This window comes from Meles meles, chromosome 15 (genome assembly GCF_922984935.1).
Source record: "Meles meles chromosome 15, mMelMel3.1 paternal haplotype, whole genome shotgun sequence".
Taxonomy (NCBI): domain Eukaryota; kingdom Metazoa; phylum Chordata; class Mammalia; order Carnivora; family Mustelidae; genus Meles; species Meles meles.
In genome coordinates, this window is record NC_060080.1 from 54,942,067 (window position 1) to 54,963,150 (window position 21,084).

A 21,084-nucleotide genomic window follows, 5' to 3' on the forward strand; every position below is an offset into this window, starting at 1 on the left:
ATAACAGAATTTTAACATTGTTACTGCTAAATTTAAAACATGCCTTTAGCTTAGCAGAATGTTCTCTACTTTGTGTTATCAGATTTTAGAAATGTTTGTATCTTCGATGAACAACTTTATCAACTAAAGTTATATAAAATTGTATAAAACCTTTTTAATAGGACCTCTAAACTTTGGTTGCATTTTGAGTATAAACAATTTCAGATCTTCCATTAAATTATTCAGTGGCTGTAACAGCAAAACAACTTAAATTTTAAAGCTTTTAGAAAATTACAATTATTGAAAACAAAGTTTATAAGCAGAAATATTTAAGTTTGTCCCTATGAATGCTAGAGGTTCTAAAAAATTTGAGTAAGAGTTTTAACTGGTATTCTCTGATTGTGCTTTGGAATGTCTCTACTTGTAAGAAGAATTTGTTTTTAATTGTGATAAAATATTTACCATCTCAACCACTTTTCAGTGTACATTTCAGTAATGTTAAATACATTCACTTTGTTTTGCAAACCATCTTCAGAACTTTTTCATCTTGCAAAACTGAAACTCTATCCCCACAAAACAACTGCTCACTTTCTACCTCTTCCCAGCTCCTGGCAACCACCACTCCACTTTCTGTCTCTCTGAGTTTGACTTACTCTACCCCCTCCCTTAAGTAGAATCATAGTGTATTTGTCTTTTTGTAACTGCTTTATTTCATTCAGCATAATGTCTTCAGGTTTCATCCATATTGTAGCAGGTGTCAGAATTTCCTACTGTTTTAAAGTTGAGTAATTTCCATTATATGTATATACAACATCTTGCTTATCTACTCATCTGTCAATGGACATTTGGGTTGCTTCCACCTTTTGACTATTGTGCATAATGCTGGCATGGAAATGTCTTTGAGACCCTGCTTTCAATCCTTTGGGCAAATTCCCAGAAGTGAAATTGATGGATCCTATGGTAATTGTATTTTAAATTTTTTAAGGAATTGCCATAATGTTTTCAACAGCAGCTGTACCATTTTACATTCCCACCAAACAGGGCACAGGGTTCCAATGTCTCCATGTCCTCACCAAAACTTATTTTCTGTTTTGCTGCTGTTGTTTGTTTTTCAAAAGTGTCCATCCTAATGGGTGAGAAGTGATATTTTCCAATGATTTCAATCTCCATTTTGCTAATGATCACTGATATTGAGTATTTTTTCATATGGTTGTTGGCCATTTGTAAATCTTCTTTGGATAAATGTCTATTCAAACCCTTTGCATATATTTATTGGGTTATTTGTTTTTTGTTGTTGTAGAATTGTAATGGTTCTTTATATTCTCTGGGTATTCACTCCTTAATAGATACACGATCGATTAATAGGTATTTTCTTCGATTTTATAGGGTGACTTTTCACCCTGTTGGTTATGTCCTTTGATGCACAGAAGCTTTACCTTTTTTTTCTGCTTTTCATTTTTATGTAGCCCAACTTATCCATTTTTAATTTTTGTTTTCTGGGCAGCTCCCCACCTGCTCGGTTAAACCCACTCCCTTAGCGCTCCTCTCCCGCAGCAACCTGCGTGGCACAAAGTTGCTGCATCACCCAGTCTTCCGCAGTAGAGGGCGCCGGAGAGCAATGAGGAAACCAGGAAAGGGCAGGTGAAGGCAAGAAAATCAAGTCTACAACTCGAGAAAACTATTTGTTCATATGAGCCAGCATAAACAAAAACCTTAAGAGGATATGAAAAATCTAGGCAGTTCAAAAGAAATGGGTTTCGGAGGCTCTTGAGAGCAGCGGTCTGCTAGAGCCTTCATTCATTTCCTCAGAAAGAAACAAGCCCTCCCTTGGGGTGACACATGCGCAGAGAGACAAAGCTTGGCGCTAATTACGGTGTGTCTGCAACGACCAGTCATCCTCCGGAAGTCCGCTGTGAAGTGGCATGTAGAAATAACACAGGTAATCGGATCCACAGATTGCTGGGATGAGGCAAACACATTATTCTCTCCAAATTAAAGCACTTTATTCGCGTCCAGAGCCTGAAAATGCATTTTCTCAGTAAAGGTCAAGAAAAGCAAACACTGCTTGAATTTAATTAGCAAGCCAGCTGTCAGTCACTGGCAGTGACAGAGGCAGGAAGACATTTTGAGGCAGGAAATGAGCTAACATTATTATGACAAGATCCTTGCACTTTTAATCACGAACTCCTGTTTCAGAAATACTTGATTTGTCACTGACAGAATGACACCAAGTTGGCATATATTTGATTTCCTGAGTTCTCATCCTTTTAAACAGCATATCTAGGAAAGGAGAATTTAGTTCACTGAAAGGAGGGATTCAGTAGGGTCGGTCACTGTATTAATCTGTCATGGATAGTCCATTCTAAATTAGTGCCCCGAAGCAAGATCAAAGCACAAGATAAAAATCAGACCTCCTGGCACTTTGTTTATGAGTTGAGGTGTGAGAGAGTTGGTCAAGGCATTATGATGGTGAATGGGTTATATCCTTGAACCCACCACTGTTAACTAGCAGCAGCTTCAAAAGGTAGAAGGGACTTGGTAGGTTGGAAGGGAGTTGTTGAACTATGGACTTAGACTGAATGAGGAGAAGACCTCAGTCACTTGCCATCCCTCTTAGAGCCACACGCTACTACTAATTTTTACTCTGTAACTTGGGAGAATTTGATTAAACTCTCTAATCTTTAGTTTATCAATCGCAAAACAGAAGAATACTCAAAAAGGGGATTACTAGCGATGGTCTGAAGTTGGCAGCCCCTGTGGGTGATTTTTATGTTGTTCTTTCTGCTTGTCTGTTTTCTCTGTTGTGTTTTGTTTTTTAGAGGGGGGGAAAAAAGGCCTCTAATTCATTATGAAACATTAAGTAAATACAAATCTTTTAGTACCTAGAGGTACTGCTGCCATTACTACTAGATAAATATTTAAAAAATCAAAAGAAAGAAAAAAAAATTAAAAATTTTTAAAAATTTTTTAAAAAATCAAAAGAAAGAAAAAGCTCATATTCACCTAACTTCTTCTTCTAGAAATTTTTGGAAACATTTATTCTATCTTTGGAGAGGAACTATATTTCATTTCCAGTAGAGAGAAAAATCTCTACTTTATAGTAGAATACCAGCTAATAAATGGGAAAGGAATGAGAGATTTAGGAAATCACTATTTTCTAATCCCCCCAGTGTAATAAGTGATTCAGGTAAGGAACATCAATAGATCCTGAAAAGCATCATCCCACAGATAATTTGCTAGTGAGAAAACATCACTTTGCAATGAAGAGGTTAGGTGTCACCCATCAATAATGGGATGGCTTAACATGTGCTTCCTGAGGCAATGTTTTTGCCAAAAATGTTTTACTGAATCTGATCAAGCTTTTGAATCTAACTCTCAGGAGACAGGAAGTACAATGGATAGAGGAACATGGTAAATGACACAACAGTAAAATAATGAGATCAATACAAAATGTGGGAATTTCTACCTTGTCTCTTAAAAAATAGCTGGGACGACTCTAGACCTAGCATAAAGAATTTTTTTTAAAGATTTTATTTATTTATTTGACAGAGAAAGACACAGTGAGAGGGGGAACACAAGCAGGGGGAGTGGGAGAGGGAGAAGCAGGCTACCTACTGAGCAGGGAGCCCAATGCAGGGCTCGATCTCAGGACCCTGATCATGACCAGAGCCAAATGCAGACACTCAATGACTGAGCCACCCAGGTGCCCCTAGCATAAAGAATGTAAACTACAACAAGCAATGCATGAATCTTGATTTGATCCTTGTTTAAAAAACAAACCAAAAAAACTATAAAAGGTGTACTTAAGACTATTGAAGAAATTTGAAATGAACTAAATTTGATTAGATGATATTACGAAATTATTAATTTCCTTAACTATGATAACAGTATTTTGATTCTGAGTAAGAATGTTCTCAATTGTAGAAGATAGACACTGAAGTATTTGTAGCCAAAGTGGCATAATAATTTTAGCTTATTTTCTAATGGCTTTGTTTATATACACACACACACACACACACACACACACACACAATGAAAATATGGTAAAATGTTAATTAATGTTGAATTCAGGTGGTGAGTATTCAAATACTCTTTATGCTATTATTTCAACTTTTCTGAAAAGCTGAAATTAAAAAGATTTTATTTATTTATTTGACAGAGAGAAAGCAGGAGAGCACAAGCAGGGGGAGCAGCAGGCAGAGAGAGAGGGAGAAATAGGCTCCTCACTGAGCAGGGAGCCCAATGTGCTCAATCCCAGGACCCTGAGATCATGAGCTGAGCCGAAGACCTAGTGGCTTAACTGACCGAGTCACCCAGATGCCCCAAAATCTTATATCAATTTAGAGGAAGGAAAACATGGGGATGATTTCTTTTTTCTTTTTTTTTTTTTAAGATTTTATTCATTTACTTGACAGACAGAGATCACAAGTAGGCAGAGAGGTAGGCAGAGAGAGAGAGAGAAGCAGGCTTCCTGCTGAGCAGAGAGCCTGATGTGGGGCTTGATCCCAGGACCCTGGGATCATGACCCGAGCCAAAGGCAGAGGCTTTAACCCACTGAGCCACCCAGGCACCCCATGGGGATGATTTCTTACATGTCAAAATAAGTGATGAATAGCTCTATTCTAGTTAATCTGAAAACAAAAGAATCCTGTTTGAAAATATTGATTATTTCAAGTTGATCTCATCCTCTTAAATTTTTAATTTTGTTTGTGTTTTATAGTATATATAATATATTAATATAGTGGTGCACATAAATACTTTATATCTAGGATTTACATAAATACTTGATATTTACATAAATACTTGATATGAAGAAATGTGCATGCTCAAAATTTCCCACTCATGCACTATGCATCAGTAATATTTGGAGACTCCTTCCATGCCTGCAGTTTCTCATGTTTCCAGGTCAACTTTTGAACTTCCACCGAGGCAAGTAAAAGCATCCAGTTGCAGGATTGCAGAGCAGAGAGGATGTAAGCAGAGTGAGCAATTAGGATTTTTTAGGGAGGCTTCAATCAGGATTGAGTGTTTTTTGGGGGGGTCCCACTTTAAACATCAGAAATTAGAAGGGCAGCTGCACCAAGATTGAGTAAAAGTTGGAGAGACCTCTCCAGCCTGCGTGTCTGTCTTCAAAGACTTTAACTTTGTCTAGGGGAAATTGGGAGTCTGTGAAATGTAATCGAGATGTTTCCTACAGCAGAGCTCCCCAGGTTCTGACTCTGGCTGCAGTGTTCCCTGGAAGAGCACAGTGATTTTCTGGGGGAAAGCAACAAGTGGCAGTGACAAGCAGATACATCCTGACTCCTCACAGTGTCCTCCAACCCACACATCCTACAATAAGGAAGACTGATGTTGGGAGGAGGCTGAAACTGGGGCAAGATTGGAGAGTGCTGTCCTGGAGGTCTCTGAGATCTACGTGAGATGGATTTGGGTATCATATTGCTGGTTACCATGGAACTCTTTGGGTTAAAAAAAAAAAAAAATCTCCAGAGTGGTCATCAGCAGACTTCTTTTTCTCTACTGTGAGTGCCAGATTGCAGGTGCTCTAACTGCTGAGAGTGAGGCTCTGTTTCTGATCTAAGAAAGAAAATAGGAAATTGGAGGCGGGAGTTGGAAGAGAGGGAGCAGGGGATTGCCTAGAGGTCAGAAAATGTCACTCCCCCCTCAAATATCCTCAACAGATTTCTATAGCCAACAGCGGCCTTTCCCAAAGGGAATTCTGATGTTATAGAATGTTTATTAGGTGAGGCTCAAAAAGGAATACAGTGGTGATCAGTTTGTGAAATGCTGGACTACAGGGGCTTCTCAGAGACACAGCATAGCCTTGCATAAGCAGATCCATATGGTTGAAATCTTCAAAATTGGGCTTACAGTATTTACTATCTCTGAAACTTATATAAACATGATTTTTTTTTCCTGGAGCATTCTGGAAATTCTAGAATATCCATTCACTCTTTCATTCAACAAATATGGGTCAAGTAGCTATGAGTGTGGCAGACATTGTTCTTGGCACCAAAGATGCATAAGTAAACAAGACAATGTTCTTTCCCGAGTGGAGTTTATATTTAAGTGGGAGGGCAGCAAGTAAAAAAAACCGGGACTATGAAGCAGTATAATAAGGGCTATGAAAATAAAGCAGGGAAAAGAGACAGGGAATGGTGTGAGGGCTTGAGGGGGTGGCTATTTTAGATCAGTAGTCAGAGAAGGCTCCCTGCAGAGTGATATCTGAGTAGAGACCATGAGTGAATGGCTGTGGCCAGGTGAAGATCTAGGGGAAGAGTATTCCCAACACAGCAACAAGTCCAAAGACCACAGGCCAGGAGGGAGCTTGAGGAGTTCCAGAAACATCAAGAAAACCAGAGTGTTGAAGGTAGAATGAGCAAGATGGAGACGAGGGGCAGAAGACCAGGAGCGTTAAGAGACCTCTCCCTTTAGCAGAGGTAGGTAGAGCCCATCATGAAGGGCCAGGTCATGGGAATGTTCAGGGAAAAGCTGAGCAGATGCAGACTGTGAGTTCAAGGTCAAGTTCCAGACATTCCTCTTCTCCAACTCCTTCAATGAACCTTATCTTTCCATCCCTTAAAATAGTGACACTCAAGATCTCCCCCAACTCTCTTTTCCCTAATATCACTCACTCCTTTGGTGATGGACATGACTAGTGTTCACTCTATCTGGTTCTCATCTTTTCTGGGCACCCCTTTCAGTGGGCTGGACCATGTGACTGCTTGTGGCCAACAGCCTGTGAACAGCAGTGATGAGTTCCCTTCCAGCCTGCAGCATTGGATTTGTGGGGCCTAACCCCCCACTTTCTCTACTCCCTTGGCAGTCCTGGTTAGGAAGGTCCCAGGTTCCAGACTGTGCAATGTAGGATGATGGAACCTCTGAAAGCCTGGGATGTCAATCTGTCATGTGTTAGTGCCCCAGAGAGTCACCTAACGCAGGAAATCTTGGTCTAAGAAAACTTTCCTGTCATTAAATCACTGAGATTTTAGGGTTATCCCACCATAACCAGCCTAACTGAATGGTGCACTGATATGACGGAGTGGTTCTCAAAATTTTGAGCCTTAGGACTCTTTTTACTCATAGATTATGGAAGACCCCAAAGAGCTTTTGTTTATGAGGGTCATATCTAGAGTGATGTATCATTTGGGAAGTTATAATTGAGAAATTTAAAATATTTATTTAGTAACTCATTTAAAAATAACAACCTGGGGCACTGGGGTGGCACAGTTGGTTTAGTGTCCAACTCTTGGTTTTGGGTCAGGTCGTGATCTTAGGATTGTGAGATCAAGCCCTGTGCTGGGCTCTACACTCAGTGTGGAATCTGCTTGAGATTCTCTCTCCCTCTCCCTCTGCCCCTGCCCACTTGTGCTCTCCCTCAAATAAATAATAAAGAAATCTTTTTAAAAAAATAAAATAAACAAAAATGTATTTTATGAAAAACAATTCGTTTTTTTTTTTAATTTAGTGAGGTGGCATTGTTTTACATTCTTATAGATCTTTTCTAATGCCTAGCTTAATAGAAGACAGTTAGATTCATGGAGCTACTCTCATACGTCGTTTTGTTTAAAGTATATAGAGAAAAGTAGGCCTCACACAGATTAGTACTTGGGAAAGGAACGAGTATTTTAGTAGGCTTTTCAGATAATTATGGATATTATTTTTGGTATGTCACCAAAAATAGAAAAATGGTAGCTTCTGAAAGTTCAGTTACAATATGCAGTCTGAAACTAAATTAATGAACCATACAAACAGGTTCTGTTACTGGTCTATCTTGTGCTTTGAATGGATTTTACCCAAGCCTGATTTTGTAACGTACACTGGTCATTTGGAGAATATTGGCTTGCTCACTTCCGCAGCTCTTCCAAATGTTGACACACTACATTATATTATATTGCCACAATAACAGTTTTGAAAGCTTCGGGAAGCTATCAAGGACACAGTGACAAATCCAGATTTTCCAAAATTCTAACTTTTGCTTGAAAGCTCAAGTTTTACAATTACAACAAATAATGTGGTTGTTTCCCTTGAAAAACAGATTCGCTTCATACATTTTTGAGGAAACATCTGCCTAATACTGAAATTTGAATAACCATAGCATATCTGCTATGCTAAACATTCTTTCAAGTAAAAATTGTGTTCTATGGGAAAATCTACTAGTTCAGCTTGCAACTCTATCACAAAGGCTCTTCCTCAAGATTGAGACTGTATTTCAAAATGCAACAAGAGGAGATATTTAGATTATAACTGAGCATTTCCTTCTCTGACTAGTCCCATTTATCCACTGTTACTTGACTAATTGCCTCATTGCTTTGTAAGCTCTGTGACTGTAGATCCATGTCTTTTTCTCCTTTGTAGCCCCCATAGTATGCAGTAGTCACTGTTACTAAATGAATAAGTATCCAACTTCCCAAATAGATTGTGAGCACATCAGAACAGGGATTCTATGCCATTCTGTGTGAAACAGGGTCTTGGGTACAACAGAGCCCAACTGTGGTTGCTTATAATAATAAAGTTTATAGATTTATTAGGATAGCTGGTCATAATGTCAGCAGTCATTCATCTTTATCCCTTTTCTTTCAGTATCTATTGAAGAGGCGCCTTGGCAGGAGGAAAATACAGACACAGACACAGGCACAGACACACACACCCCATTTTAGATTCCTACTCAAGAAAGAGAACTTAATAGGAACAAGGTGGTCTCACAGAGCAGGGCTGAAGACAGCACGTCAGCATGCAGTTTCTCCCACCATGGGGTGTGTTGGTGACATTGAACTCTGCACACATTAATTAGAAGAAAGTCACTGTCTGTGTATTTTCAGCTTTAGGTCACCATTCTTGGAAAACTATGCTCCCAATCTATTTGCTTTCATTATATGAAATGAATGTTTTCAACCACAGGATCTTCCAGTTTTAGAAACTAATAGTACTGACAAGGCCATCCTCAACCTGGGGCAAAAACAGAATCAGTGTATGGGTGTCACTAAAAAATCTTCATGTCTAGCTTCCCAAGGTCTTAGAAACCACACCCCACACACAAACACACGAGAGGTCAACAAAAAACATTTCCTTTCCATGACAAATCGGTGACAAAGGTCTAAGTGACAGTTTTTGGCCGAGATACAGTTTAAATTCTGTGAACACCCATGATAGGAAGGAAGCACTGGCTCCTAAACACTGTTTAGGACGGCAATTATTGAAAAGAATCAAGTTTTTGTTAACACTACTCTTGTACCCACTGATCAGCTAATGTCATAAGTTTTCCTTCTATTTTGCAAGTCACAGATTTAAATATAGTCCAATTACAAGTGGCAAATGTTCACAACACTCTAGTCAATTAAGTTATATATTTATATAGCATGCTGAAAAGTGTCTTCGGGATAATTATGGAAGTCACATCAAACTATCCTTAAAAATAGCTACCAGGAGGTGCGCCTGTGTAGCTCAGTCAGTTGAGCATCCGACTCTTGATTTTTGGCTCAGGTCATGATCTTGAGGTTATGAGATTGAGCCTGACGTTTGGTTCCACACTGGGCGCAGAGCCTGCTTGAGACTTTCTCTCCTCTACCTCTGCCCCTCCCCCTTCTTAAAAAAAAAAAAAGCTACCATGAGCTATCACATTATTGCCAAGAACATATTCTGATTAAATGCTTTTTCTTTCTGAAAAACTAGTGTCACCTTTTGAATTATCTTTTTATAGCAGGTTTATTAAAATACATAATCCCCATACCATAAAATCTACCCTTTGAAAGTATACAAGTCAGTGGGTTTTTGGTATATTTACAGAGTTGTGCAATCATCCCCACTAATTCTAGAACATTTTTAACAATCATATAGAGACCCTCTACCCACTAGCAGTCATGCTCTATCCCTGCTTCCTCTGGCCCCTGGCAAACACTAATCTATTTTCTATGGATTTGCCTATATTGGGTAATTCATATAAATTTGTTCATATAATATATGGCGTTTTGTGGCTGGCTTCTTTCATTTAGCACAACCTATTCAAAGTTCATCCATGTTATAGCATGTATCAATCCTTCACTTCTTTTTTATTAACAAAAATATTCCATTGTAGAGATATGCCACACTTTGTTCATCATTCATCAACTGATAGGCATTTACGTGTTTCCACTTTTTGACTATTTTATCAATTTTATTTTTATTTATTTATTTAAGTAGACTCTATGCCCAGCATGGAGCCCAATACAGAGCTCAAACTCACAACCCTGAGACCAAGACCTGAGCTGAGATCAAGAGTCAGATGCTTAACTGACTGAGGCACCCAGGCGCCCCTACTTTTTGACTATTATAAACAACGCCTCTATGGACATTGTGTACAAGTTTTTGTGTGAACACATTTTCAATTATTTTGGGATATACCTGTGAGTGGATTTAAAAATGCTTTAAGGATTAACTCAGTTTGAAAATAAGTGCAAAGATTTTTTTCATTGGCCTGTCAAGCCCCCAAGAGTAAAGGGACATTAGAAGGGACAAACCAGTTCCCAAATAAAAGAGGGAAAGTCAGAATAGTAGGTAATAATAGTCCAAAGAAATACTTATCTTGTCCTGGCCAGTTTCAGTTAATTTTAATATTACATAATTAACTTCAAAAGACATTCAAAAACAATAAGAAAACAAATATAAATCTGCCTTGCTCTTTTAAGATATAAATTTCTAGGTTCTCTTAGAATAGAAAATATTACTGTTAGAATGTTTTAATGTAAAGACAGAACACGGAGAGTTAAAAATAACCATGTGCATGAAGGCTTTAGTCTGAAAAGTCTGAAAAAATAGTCGGAGTCTATACACTGTTAAGTCATTTGGATTTTTTGACTTTTAAATTCAGACATAGAGTAAATTACAGATGTGGGGCACAAAATAACATTCCCTGCAGGGTGAACATTTCTATAGTCTAGCTGAATATATTTTCAGTATCCATTTGATACTCATTTCCCCAAGTTTCAAAGAACAAAAGTAGTAAATGAAATTGTAAAGCTCATACCCAGAGTACTAGAAAAATCATAGCCATTATATGATGGCTGTCACATTCTAAAGCCTGGTTCTGCTTGAAGAATTACTTCAATAATAAAAGAGGCATGCTCTCCTACTCATGATGTCATCGGCCTGGTTCTGCTTGCCTAGTGTTCAATAAAGATAGAATCTTTGGAAAAAAGAAACAAGGCCAAAGTTTTGTGCCACCTATGGCTTTTACTTTTTATTCCCAACACACAAAGTACATGAAAAATATCAATTATTTCTCTTTAACTCTCTGTCTACTTCCTATTTCCAGATGCTTTAAATAGGAGAGAAAAAGCAAGGCAACAAAACAAATTCCATCTATTGCATCAAAGGCTGGCATATCAATGTTTCATCTGTAAAGAGTCAATAGCAAAGTCACAAATATAAAAAGAAGAAAAACCAATTATCACGTAAGTGCCTCTTTAGTACCTGAATTTTTTCCATAAAGAATAAATGTGAGCCATATATTATTGCAGAAAAAAGTTACTTTCTCCTTTTCATAAACTTTTTTGCTTCTTTCAAAAGCTCTTCCACATCCTCCTTCTCTTGGTCTTCCTGTCCTGGTTCCCAGTCAGAATCTTCATCTGTCGGCTCATATTCTTCTTCCTCATCATCAAGAAAGCTGTCATTGAGGTCATACTCATTGGATTGCCCAACATTATCACTGTCTTCATCTGATACGCTTCTCACTGGAAAAAAAAAATTGGCGCACAACATATTAACCACCACTCAAACCTGGAAGCAGAGACAGCCAGCTGTAAAATGTCTTTCTCTAATGAGAAGAATTACTTTTACTTAAGACAGCACTAACCACCACAAGTTTCTAGAAAGGGGGCTAAAATTACTTTGTTAGAATTCTAACTTTTCCGGGGCGCCTGGGTGGCTCAGTGGGTTAAGCCGCTGCCTTCGGCTCAGGTCATGATCTCAGGGTCCTGGGATCGAGTCCCGCATCGGGCTCTCTGCTCGGCAGGGGGCCTGCTTCCCTCTCTCTCTCTCTGTCTGCCTCTCTATCTACTTGTGATCTCTCTGTCAAATAAATAAAATATTAAAAAAAAAAAAGAATTCTAACTTTTCCTACCAGGAGGCTGCTGAAACTAAAATGTCCTGTGAGAATCATAATAACAGTTCCTTAAAATACCATAATCATATTCATCCTACCCTACCCTCGGGGTGGTAGAATATACTCTTGCTCCAGTTCTTTACTGTCCCTCCCTGTGATATGATTATATTTAATCAGCCCCAATGACATCACACTTGGTCAAAGGAAAGTGGGTGGCAATAGTTTGTGCCACTTCCAAGGAAAAGCTGTAAGTGCCTTTCTGGGGTTCTGCTGCCGTCGTTTTCCCTCTGCCACCATCTCCCTCATGTCCCAGCTCAGGGCTGATCCTTCAGCCTGGATTCCAGTATGAGAACACACATTGGACAAGGTCACAGCTAACACGCAGCCATAACATGAAGGAGAAAAACACCTACTTATTGTTGTGAGGCACTGAAATCTGGGGACAATCTGTGATCACAGGAAAGCTGGCACAATCTGATTAACACACCACGTTTGTGATCAAATGAGAAAATATGAGTCTATACACTTCAGAAAGTGTGGTTTAATAGATCTTAGTTTGTTTCAGGGACTGTGACTACTGAAAATATCAGGATTGCTATGATAACAGCCGTTATAATTTACAGCTTTCTAAATAATATCATATAATTTATAGATTTCTAAGTAATATTATAAAACTAGAATTATAACACTACAATTCTCTGGTCTCCAAATCCACTTCTTCCCTCATCCCACTCTGTTTTATTTTCTTTCCATTGCAAGCAAGAAGCATGTTTTAAAATGAGCAGCAAGAAACTCCAGGATGATGGGGAACATTTAAGAAACAAGTAGGAAGATTCTATCTGGAAATCTCTGAATGGCAGGGGACAATCCCTGTGATCAACACCACATGTATGGGTTAAAAAAAAAAATCACTTTTTGTACTTCCATATATGCTTTACTTAACTTCTTAAAATGTTCATATACAATAGATAGATGTAACTTAAAAGAAACTCTAGAAATTTGAGGAGGAAGAAATGAGGATGACAAAAAAAAAAAGATAATTTATCTGTCCTCTTAACTGTCACAGCCCATTTACATTCTTCTTGATATCTCCATTCGTTTCCAGAGAGGATCTGAGATAGCTTATAATAACGAGGTCATTAAAAAAATACAAATAAAAGTAGACATTAAGAACATAAAAATCCAAATGTTTCATTTTTAACATACTTATTATAAATTGAGCATCAGCTTTCTCCCCAGTCTCTCAGTAGCCAAGGCTAAAGAGGCTAAACAATGATTTGCACAATTCTCATTAGCATAAAAGCACACCAGTGCCTTAAGGGAAATCTATGGTTGTACTTATTTGTAAACATTTCTTATCTTCTGTAAGCATCCTGAGGGTATGTTTTATGTCTAGCTAATCTCAGCTTCTCATAAAACTTTCATGATGGGAAACATTTAAAACACATTTCAAGGGTAGTCTGCAGATGGCAAAGGAGGGAAGAGGAAAGACTGTCCGCAGCTTTGCTCTCGGCCATTCTGCTTTGGAAGTTATTTCTTATAAATATGTGACATCTCAGTAACACCCGTCTCCTTTCAGATTCAGAAATTAGCCTAGCAGATTCACAAGAAAAACACATAATGCTGAAACAACTTCAGGTTCTCCTCCTGCTTTATTTGGCTATTCCTTCTCAAGCCTTTGCTGGCTCTTGCTGTCTTCCCAACCTCTAAATTTTGGAGTGTTGAGTTTCTGGCTGGGACCTCTAGTCTCTAACACACTCCAGTCTTATATCCTATATTCCCAAATGTATATCCCAAGCCCTGACTACCACCTGAATTCCACTCTCCTTTATCTCACTGTCTACGGATTCTCTCTACTTGCATAAGGAACAGGCATCTTGAAACATCATATTCCCTGAACACAGCTCTTGAGGAGCTTCACCCAAATCTAGTCATTTTCTTGTCAGTCTTGAGTCTGGGACTTCTCCAACCTTCCAAGAAACCTTGGAGTCATCCTTGAATATCCTCCACTGAAAACCCGATATCCAATATGTCAAGAGAATCCTATTGACTCTGCCATCAAAAACTGTCTGCCACTTCTCACTCTATCTACTCCATTGTCTGGTCTCCATACCATCATCTTCTTTTCTCAGTCAATTCCAGTGTTCACCTAACGGGTTTCTTGCTTCAACTCTTATCTATTCTCTACAGAGAAGCTAGATAGCTTCCAATAGCTTCCTACCTCACTCTGAATTAAATCTGAAGTTTTGACTTGAAGGTGCTGGCCTCTAAGAGCCCACACAACTAGCTTTTCTGAACTCCTCTGCCACTCCTTCCTTACTCTCTTTGTTTCACTTCTACCCTTTTTCTACCACACCTTGAATAGGACAAGCAGGATCATCTCCAGCACTTTTGGAGTCACCATTTCCCTTGACTGGCAAAGTGTTCCCTTAGATGATCGCCTGTCTTGCTCTATCCTTCAAGCCTCTGCTTTCATGTCAAACTATCAGAGTCCTTTCACCATCCTATCTGAGATGGCACCTGTCCGCCCCTCCAACACACCCTTGCTATTCTGTCCTCTTTCACACTTTTTCTTCTCAGCAGTTTCACTATATGACATCACATAGTTGTTTACATGCACACTGTCCACCTTTGTAAAATTCTACAAGGGCAAGGCTTTGTCTCTACTGTATCCTCAGCTCCTACAACAACGCCTAACACACAGAAGATACTTAATATAAATATTTGTTAAATATATGACTGGATGAGCAAATGAACAATCTGCAAATCTTTAGTTTTACAGAAAACCTTCTTAATATAACCTACACTTTTAATCACTAGCCTGTCAATATAATGAGTTACATTAAAGACTTATCTAAAGCCTGCTAATTGGAGGGGCTTTAAGCTTCAATGAACCTTGGAAATCTTGGCTTGGCTCATTCCTTGAGCAATAAGATTATGTTATTTATTTTCTCAAAAAATTATTTACATATATCAAGTCTTCATTTATATAAACATCACATAATATGATTCTTTTTTATTTATATTTTTAAGATTTTATTTGTTTATATGACACAGGGAGCTTGTAGGACAGAGAGCACAAGGAGAGGGAGCTGCAGGCAGAGGCAAAGGGAGAAGCAGGCTCCCTGCTGAGCAAGGAGCTGATGTGGGGCTCGATCCCAGGACTCTGGAATCATGACCTGAGCCAAAGGCAGACACTTTACTGACCGACCCACCCAGGCGCTCCACATATGATTTTTTTTTTTAGATTTTATTTATTTATTTGACAGAGAGAGAACACAAGTAGGCAGAGAGAGAGGGGGAAGCAGGCTCCCGCTGAGCAGAGAGCCCCATGAGGGGCTCAATCCGTGGGATCATGACCTTAAGAGGCCTTAACTCACTGAGCCACCCAGGTGCCCCACACATATGATTCTTTTAAATAGCAGGTTCAGAATCTAAAAAAATAATAGATCCATAATAGAACTCCACACAGCTGGTAGCAAATTTCATCCACTCTACTCCACATGAACAGTAAATGCACCTGAAAAGCACCTGAAGAGCCAACTCATGACAAAGGCAAAGTCAGCTCTCTGTCCTGTGTTAGCAGGGCCATGCATGTGGACACTTCTTAACAGGGTATTAAATGCTGACATGTGATTATCTTTCTGGAATCAATTACAATGGGTCCTCTTTAGCAAATTCAGTTAGTGGCCTTAAGTATTCTACAATGTAAATGCCATCTAGATGGGAGTTCACCTTTTTTTTTTTTTTTTGCTGAAGGTATTTTTAGAAAAATAACGGTTTCTGCCTTTCAGTGTAACTGGGCTACGCAGTGAAACTTGACTTTCTTGGAAAATGCTTTGAATAAGCATACTTGGTGATCTGAATTATTACATGATTTCTTCAATCATAGGAATAAACTCAGGAAGTAGGATTCTGAACTAAATATGGCTTAACACCTAACCTAGGAATAAAATGCCTGTCCTTAGCACACAATTAAGCTATTATGCAAAAGGGATATGAAGAACATTGAAAGCAAGGGGAAAAAAAACCCCAAAAACCCATACATGTATTTTTCAACTGAGCACGCTGAAACATTCAGTATGGTAGCTGGATATCTGGATTTGAAGTGATAAAATTAGAAAAGTTCACATAAACCTTGCTAGTAGCACTTTTTTGCTAGATAAAAACTTCAAAGAAAGCTCATACAAGGAAGTTGGCTGGTAAGAGAACCAGGCAACACTTGAGGAATCCCATCACAGACCATCCCAAGCCAAGACTTCAGTATCGTACAGATACTGTAAATTGGTGAAAAGCTTATTAAAGTGCAATAATAACAGCAGACATAGCAGGAGCTGTTTAACTTTTTTACTCAATAACAAAACATAATTTTTATAGTTATTTTTTGTAGATTTCCACAGAATAATATAATTGCATTTAAAAAAAAAAGTGCCTACACATAACATTTTCCTATATAATAGCTAGATTTGAAATATGATTTTTTTTTCTTTTTTTAAGAGGGATTGAGAGTGTGCAGGGGTGGGAGGGAGGGCTGGAGGGAGAGAGAGAGAATCTTAAGCAGGCTTAATGCCCAGCACGGAGCCAAGGAGAAGCCTGAAATCATGATCTGAGCCGAAATCAAGAGTCTGGTGCTTAACCAACTAAGCTGTCCAGGTGCCCCTGAAATATAATTCTTGAGTGTGTCTAAGAAATCAGAACTGCACTTGTTTCTTCCAAATCAAGGTAAGCTCAGATGAAATAATTTTTTTTTCTATCTTCACCTAGAAGTTTCTTGCTGTTAGTTATTGCTATTTTTATGTGATTGTCCATCCCCCTCATCCAACAAAAAAGTCTCTAAAAAGCAGCCATGGTTTAAGAGAGAAGATAGACTGGGAAGTAGAAACCCAAAGATCTATGTCATAAACAAGCCCATAAACAATGCACAAGTCACTTAACTTAATGGCTTAATGGAATTTATGTTTTTTATCTATGAGTCAAAGGATGTTGATTAAATTACTTCAAAAATCTTTTCTGACTCCCAAGTTATAATTTTAAGTCCAAAGTAGGAATCATCATTTTCTCTACAAATCAGTGAAGTCATATGAAACGTGGGGATGACAGCCTGACTGCATGAAGCAGCACAGGAGAAACGGGCGGTCACTTATTCTGAAGAACTGATGGGTAACGCTGCATTTCCATGATGGAAAAGAACAACCTTCAGAAAAGTAACAGACTCTTTTAACATCTTTAAAGCAACAACAGATTAACTATTTGATATTAGGCTGTGGTCATTTCTTAATTTCTGCTCATGTAGAAGGATGTGTCACATCAGAATGACAATTCCTAAATTTGTGTCTAAACTTTTCTTTACAGTTTAAAATTTCACTGTCGGTTCTTACCCTAAGAACATCAGTCTGAAGAGCTGGTGAAGAGTACACTGTGTCAAATGCATATTGGAAGAAATGCTGGTTTTTACAGAGAAAAAAGATCGTTCCAAATTGCTGATTTTTCCGAATGGATTTCTGGTGTTAGGATCTAAGACTGTCATCTTAGATGACATCTAAGAGATGCCTCATAACAGGTTTATAGCTTAACATCAATAATTCTTCAGATTTTATTGTCCTTTCTTTACCAGTAAATCTGAGGACTAATTAGGATATTAATTCTCATTAAGTAAAAACAAATTTTAGCTCAATATTCTAAAGATGAAAATCTACTACATACTACAAGAATAAACACTTTTTCAAATGCTTCATTTTACTACTAAAGACTCATCTTTCTCATGTACCAAGCTACTAGTTGGGTATTCATATTTTAGCCTTGGAAAAGCTTGTGTATTCTGGTCTACTTTATTATACATGAAGTTTATTCCTCGTTTTAAATTCCACTGCACTAGCCTTTTTTGTATCCCCAAATCTCTCTGCTTTCCCTACACTAAGCATCAGTTTATAGAATCTCATTTAAGTTCCATTAATTTCCATAATAGTTTTCTAGAACTTTTGGGTTCTACTTCTGGAAGGAAAGTATATATTAGCAAATGTGTGCATACCATTGCAGAACTAGAGATAAAATAGCTATCAGTAGAACATTTTAAATTTTCAGCCATGGGTGGTACCAATAGCCTAGAATAATGCATATCACATAATAACAAAAGCCAGAATGACTCCAATAATCAAAAAATAAAATGCTGATGATAATTTTTTTAATGCTGTCAACAGGTAAGGTAGCTAAGAAAGTATAAAATAAAATTTTCCTGGCACCGATTACTCTTGCATTCAGTATTTTGTGCCAAAACCAGAGTACTCTAAGAAGAAGTATGAAAAGTTAGTGAAATTTTAAATCAATTAGACGTATAATAAGCTTAATAGATGACAGCAGTCAAACCTACAAAAAAAAAAAAAACCTACATAAATTGTTACATGTGTGGAAGAACTCTGTAGACAGAAATGTTTTAGGAGTGCTACAATCAGAAGTTAAATATTAAGAGTTTAATGCAGTTACTCTAACATTGGTACCATCTTAAATTTTATTGTCTCATTGGGTAGTTATGATACCCCACCTCAAATTCAACATGTTTAAATTAAAGCAACAGCTACCTGGCTCTTCCTCCTGATCTCTATGATATGTAAATGTCATCCCTAGTCTCCTGATAAATTGTATTATAATTCTGAGTCATCATTATTTCCTTTATGTCACAGGCCCCAAACCAATTAGTTGGCAAATCTGATATTTCTTTCAAAATCTCACTTGAATCCAATTCTATCTTTCCATTCTCATGGTGGCCAACCAAGCTCTGGCCCTTTATTCAACTGCTTAACATCCAGAAATCTTCCCCCACTCTAACTCTGACTGTTCATTGTCACCAACTTGATTTGGATAAAATACTGCCTCCCCATTCCAAGCCAATGCATCCACATCTTTGGTCTAGTTTTCAAGGGCTTCTGTAATCTGGCCTCAAAACCACCTTTTAGCATCATCCACAGTTAACTACAGATGCTCTCCATGTTAGTTAAACTGATCCACTTGCTAACCCCACACACCACTTACCATCTTCCTCCTTGGTGTCTTTCACTGATCTATTCCTCACTTTGTCTGCTCTACCGACCACAAAGCTAAGAAACACAGGCAATTCAAATCCAAGCACCTTAAAGACCAACTTAGCCTAGATTCCCACATCATAGTCTACCCTGATAAGCCCCAGCAGAAAGTGCTTCTTCCCTTTCCTCAGAGATTTTAGACCATCTTTGCCACAAGCATATATAGAGACAGAGCTAGTTCTCACGGATCTCTGTTAACTCTGCTCGCTTGGGAGACATAATAAATAAATCAATAAGTATATAATGAATCTATATAAATGAGATTAAGATCTTGGATGATGTTAAATTTTAAGGATTCAGGAGATGAGAAAAAGTAGGATGTTAGAATTCACTGTTAGATAACTCTAAATTATGGACATTGGGGAGGGGAGGCGAACCATAAGAGACTATGGACTCTGAAAAACAACCTGAGGGTTTTGAAGGGTCAGGGGTGGGAGGTTGGGGGAACAGGTGGTGGGTGATGGGGAGGGCACGTTTTGCATGGAGCACTGGGTGTTGTGCAAAAAGAATGAATACTGTTATGCTGAAAAAATAAATAAAATGGAAAAAAAAAAAAAAGAAATATAATGAGACCCCAATATTTAAGAATGGAAATACTCCAGACACCTTAATTTGTAAGTTTTAGAGTAGGAAGAATGTTTCAACAATTTGGCCTTGAAAGTAGATTAAAAATATAAAATTAAATTTTGGAATGCCTGGGTGGCTCAGGAGGTTAAGCATCTGCCATGGGCTCAGGTCACGATTCTGTGGTCCTGGGATCGAGGCCCACATTGGGCTCCCTGCTCAGTGAGGGGTCTGCTTCTCCCACTCTTTCTGCCTCTCCTCTCCAGCTTGTGTTTTCTCTCTCTGTCTCTATCTCTCTCTCTGACAAATAAAATCTTTTTTTAAAAAATTAAATATTGCTTAAAAATATCTACACTTTTATAAAAACTGGCTTTCCAATGACATGAAAAGCTTTTCTTAAAGAAAGTTAGTTGCTGTAAAAATATATTCTTTCTTCAAAAGATTCCCTAATGATAATTCAAAGAGGCTTTTCAAAGAAAGCTCAGATTAAACTATTGTACCTGATGCACACTGGTAGTTTTTAGGAAATTGGTTCTTATTTCTATAAAGATACAGATGTATCAAATGCATTTTCATGGGACAGTGTTAAATCTTGCCAATAAAATATGCTTTAATCAACATACATTACATGACTGCTGGTAAAAAAGTTTATTTAACCCCCAGAAATGCTACATCACTGGATACAGCCCCAGTTAAGAAAAGGTGTAACACGTAACATGTAACCTCTATAACCTATGAGCTCAGATAGAATGAGTTGTGTCTGAAGTACTAAGGTACGAAAATGTGTTTCAGTGAGAAATTTCAAATGGAATTCTTTTATGGTGAAATTCTTTACTTCTGTCACTTGGTTACAAAGGGGCTGTGTTTATGCACACACATGTGCATGTGATCATAGCCTGCAGAATATGCATTTTCTTCTCTCATTCTGTGGGTAGAAATATTGTGTGCCAAATTGGCCTCTGCATTACATAAACGATACAAAGCAGCCAGAATTTGTTAAAGTTAAAAAGTATTCAAGTTTGGAATGGGGGAAAGAGAAAGTAGGATGGATGCCTGCACCTAAGACTGAAGGACACTTGATGGATGCTTCCCTGGTATCTGTCCTCCCTGCCTCTCTTTCCCCCAAAACTTTAGTTTCTATCACGGATCCCTGTGGTTCTGAAGAAAGTGACCTATCCTAATTCCAGGGGTGGTTCAAACTCATCAGTGGTCCTAGTGATTCATTCAAGAGTAATGATATGATCTAAATCAGTAAAAAAAAGTAAATTTCATCATTCTTTCCTAGGAATAGTGAGAACTATTAAGTTGTTCATCCACTCTCTCTCCTGAGATATAAACATGGGTGCTGAATAAGGATGCATCTAGTCCCTTTGTGGTGGGGAGGAG

The 21,084-nt window shown here is 38.1% G+C and overlaps 1 protein-coding gene across 2 annotated transcripts in view; it reads right to left on the reverse strand.

The window, feature by feature from the left end:
• Positions 1–7,408: 7,408 nt before the first annotated feature.
• Positions 7,409–21,084, reverse strand: part of APLF (aprataxin and PNKP like factor) — an 88,271-nt gene continuing 74,595 nt past the window's right edge. For both annotated transcript variants that reach the window (XM_045979994.1, XM_045979993.1), the window contains one exon: positions 7,409–11,687. In XM_045979994.1, the coding sequence (XP_045835950.1) occupies positions 11,482–11,687 (206 nt within the window). In that variant the 3' untranslated portion in view covers positions 7,409–11,481. The remainder of the gene's footprint in view (positions 11,688–21,084) is intronic.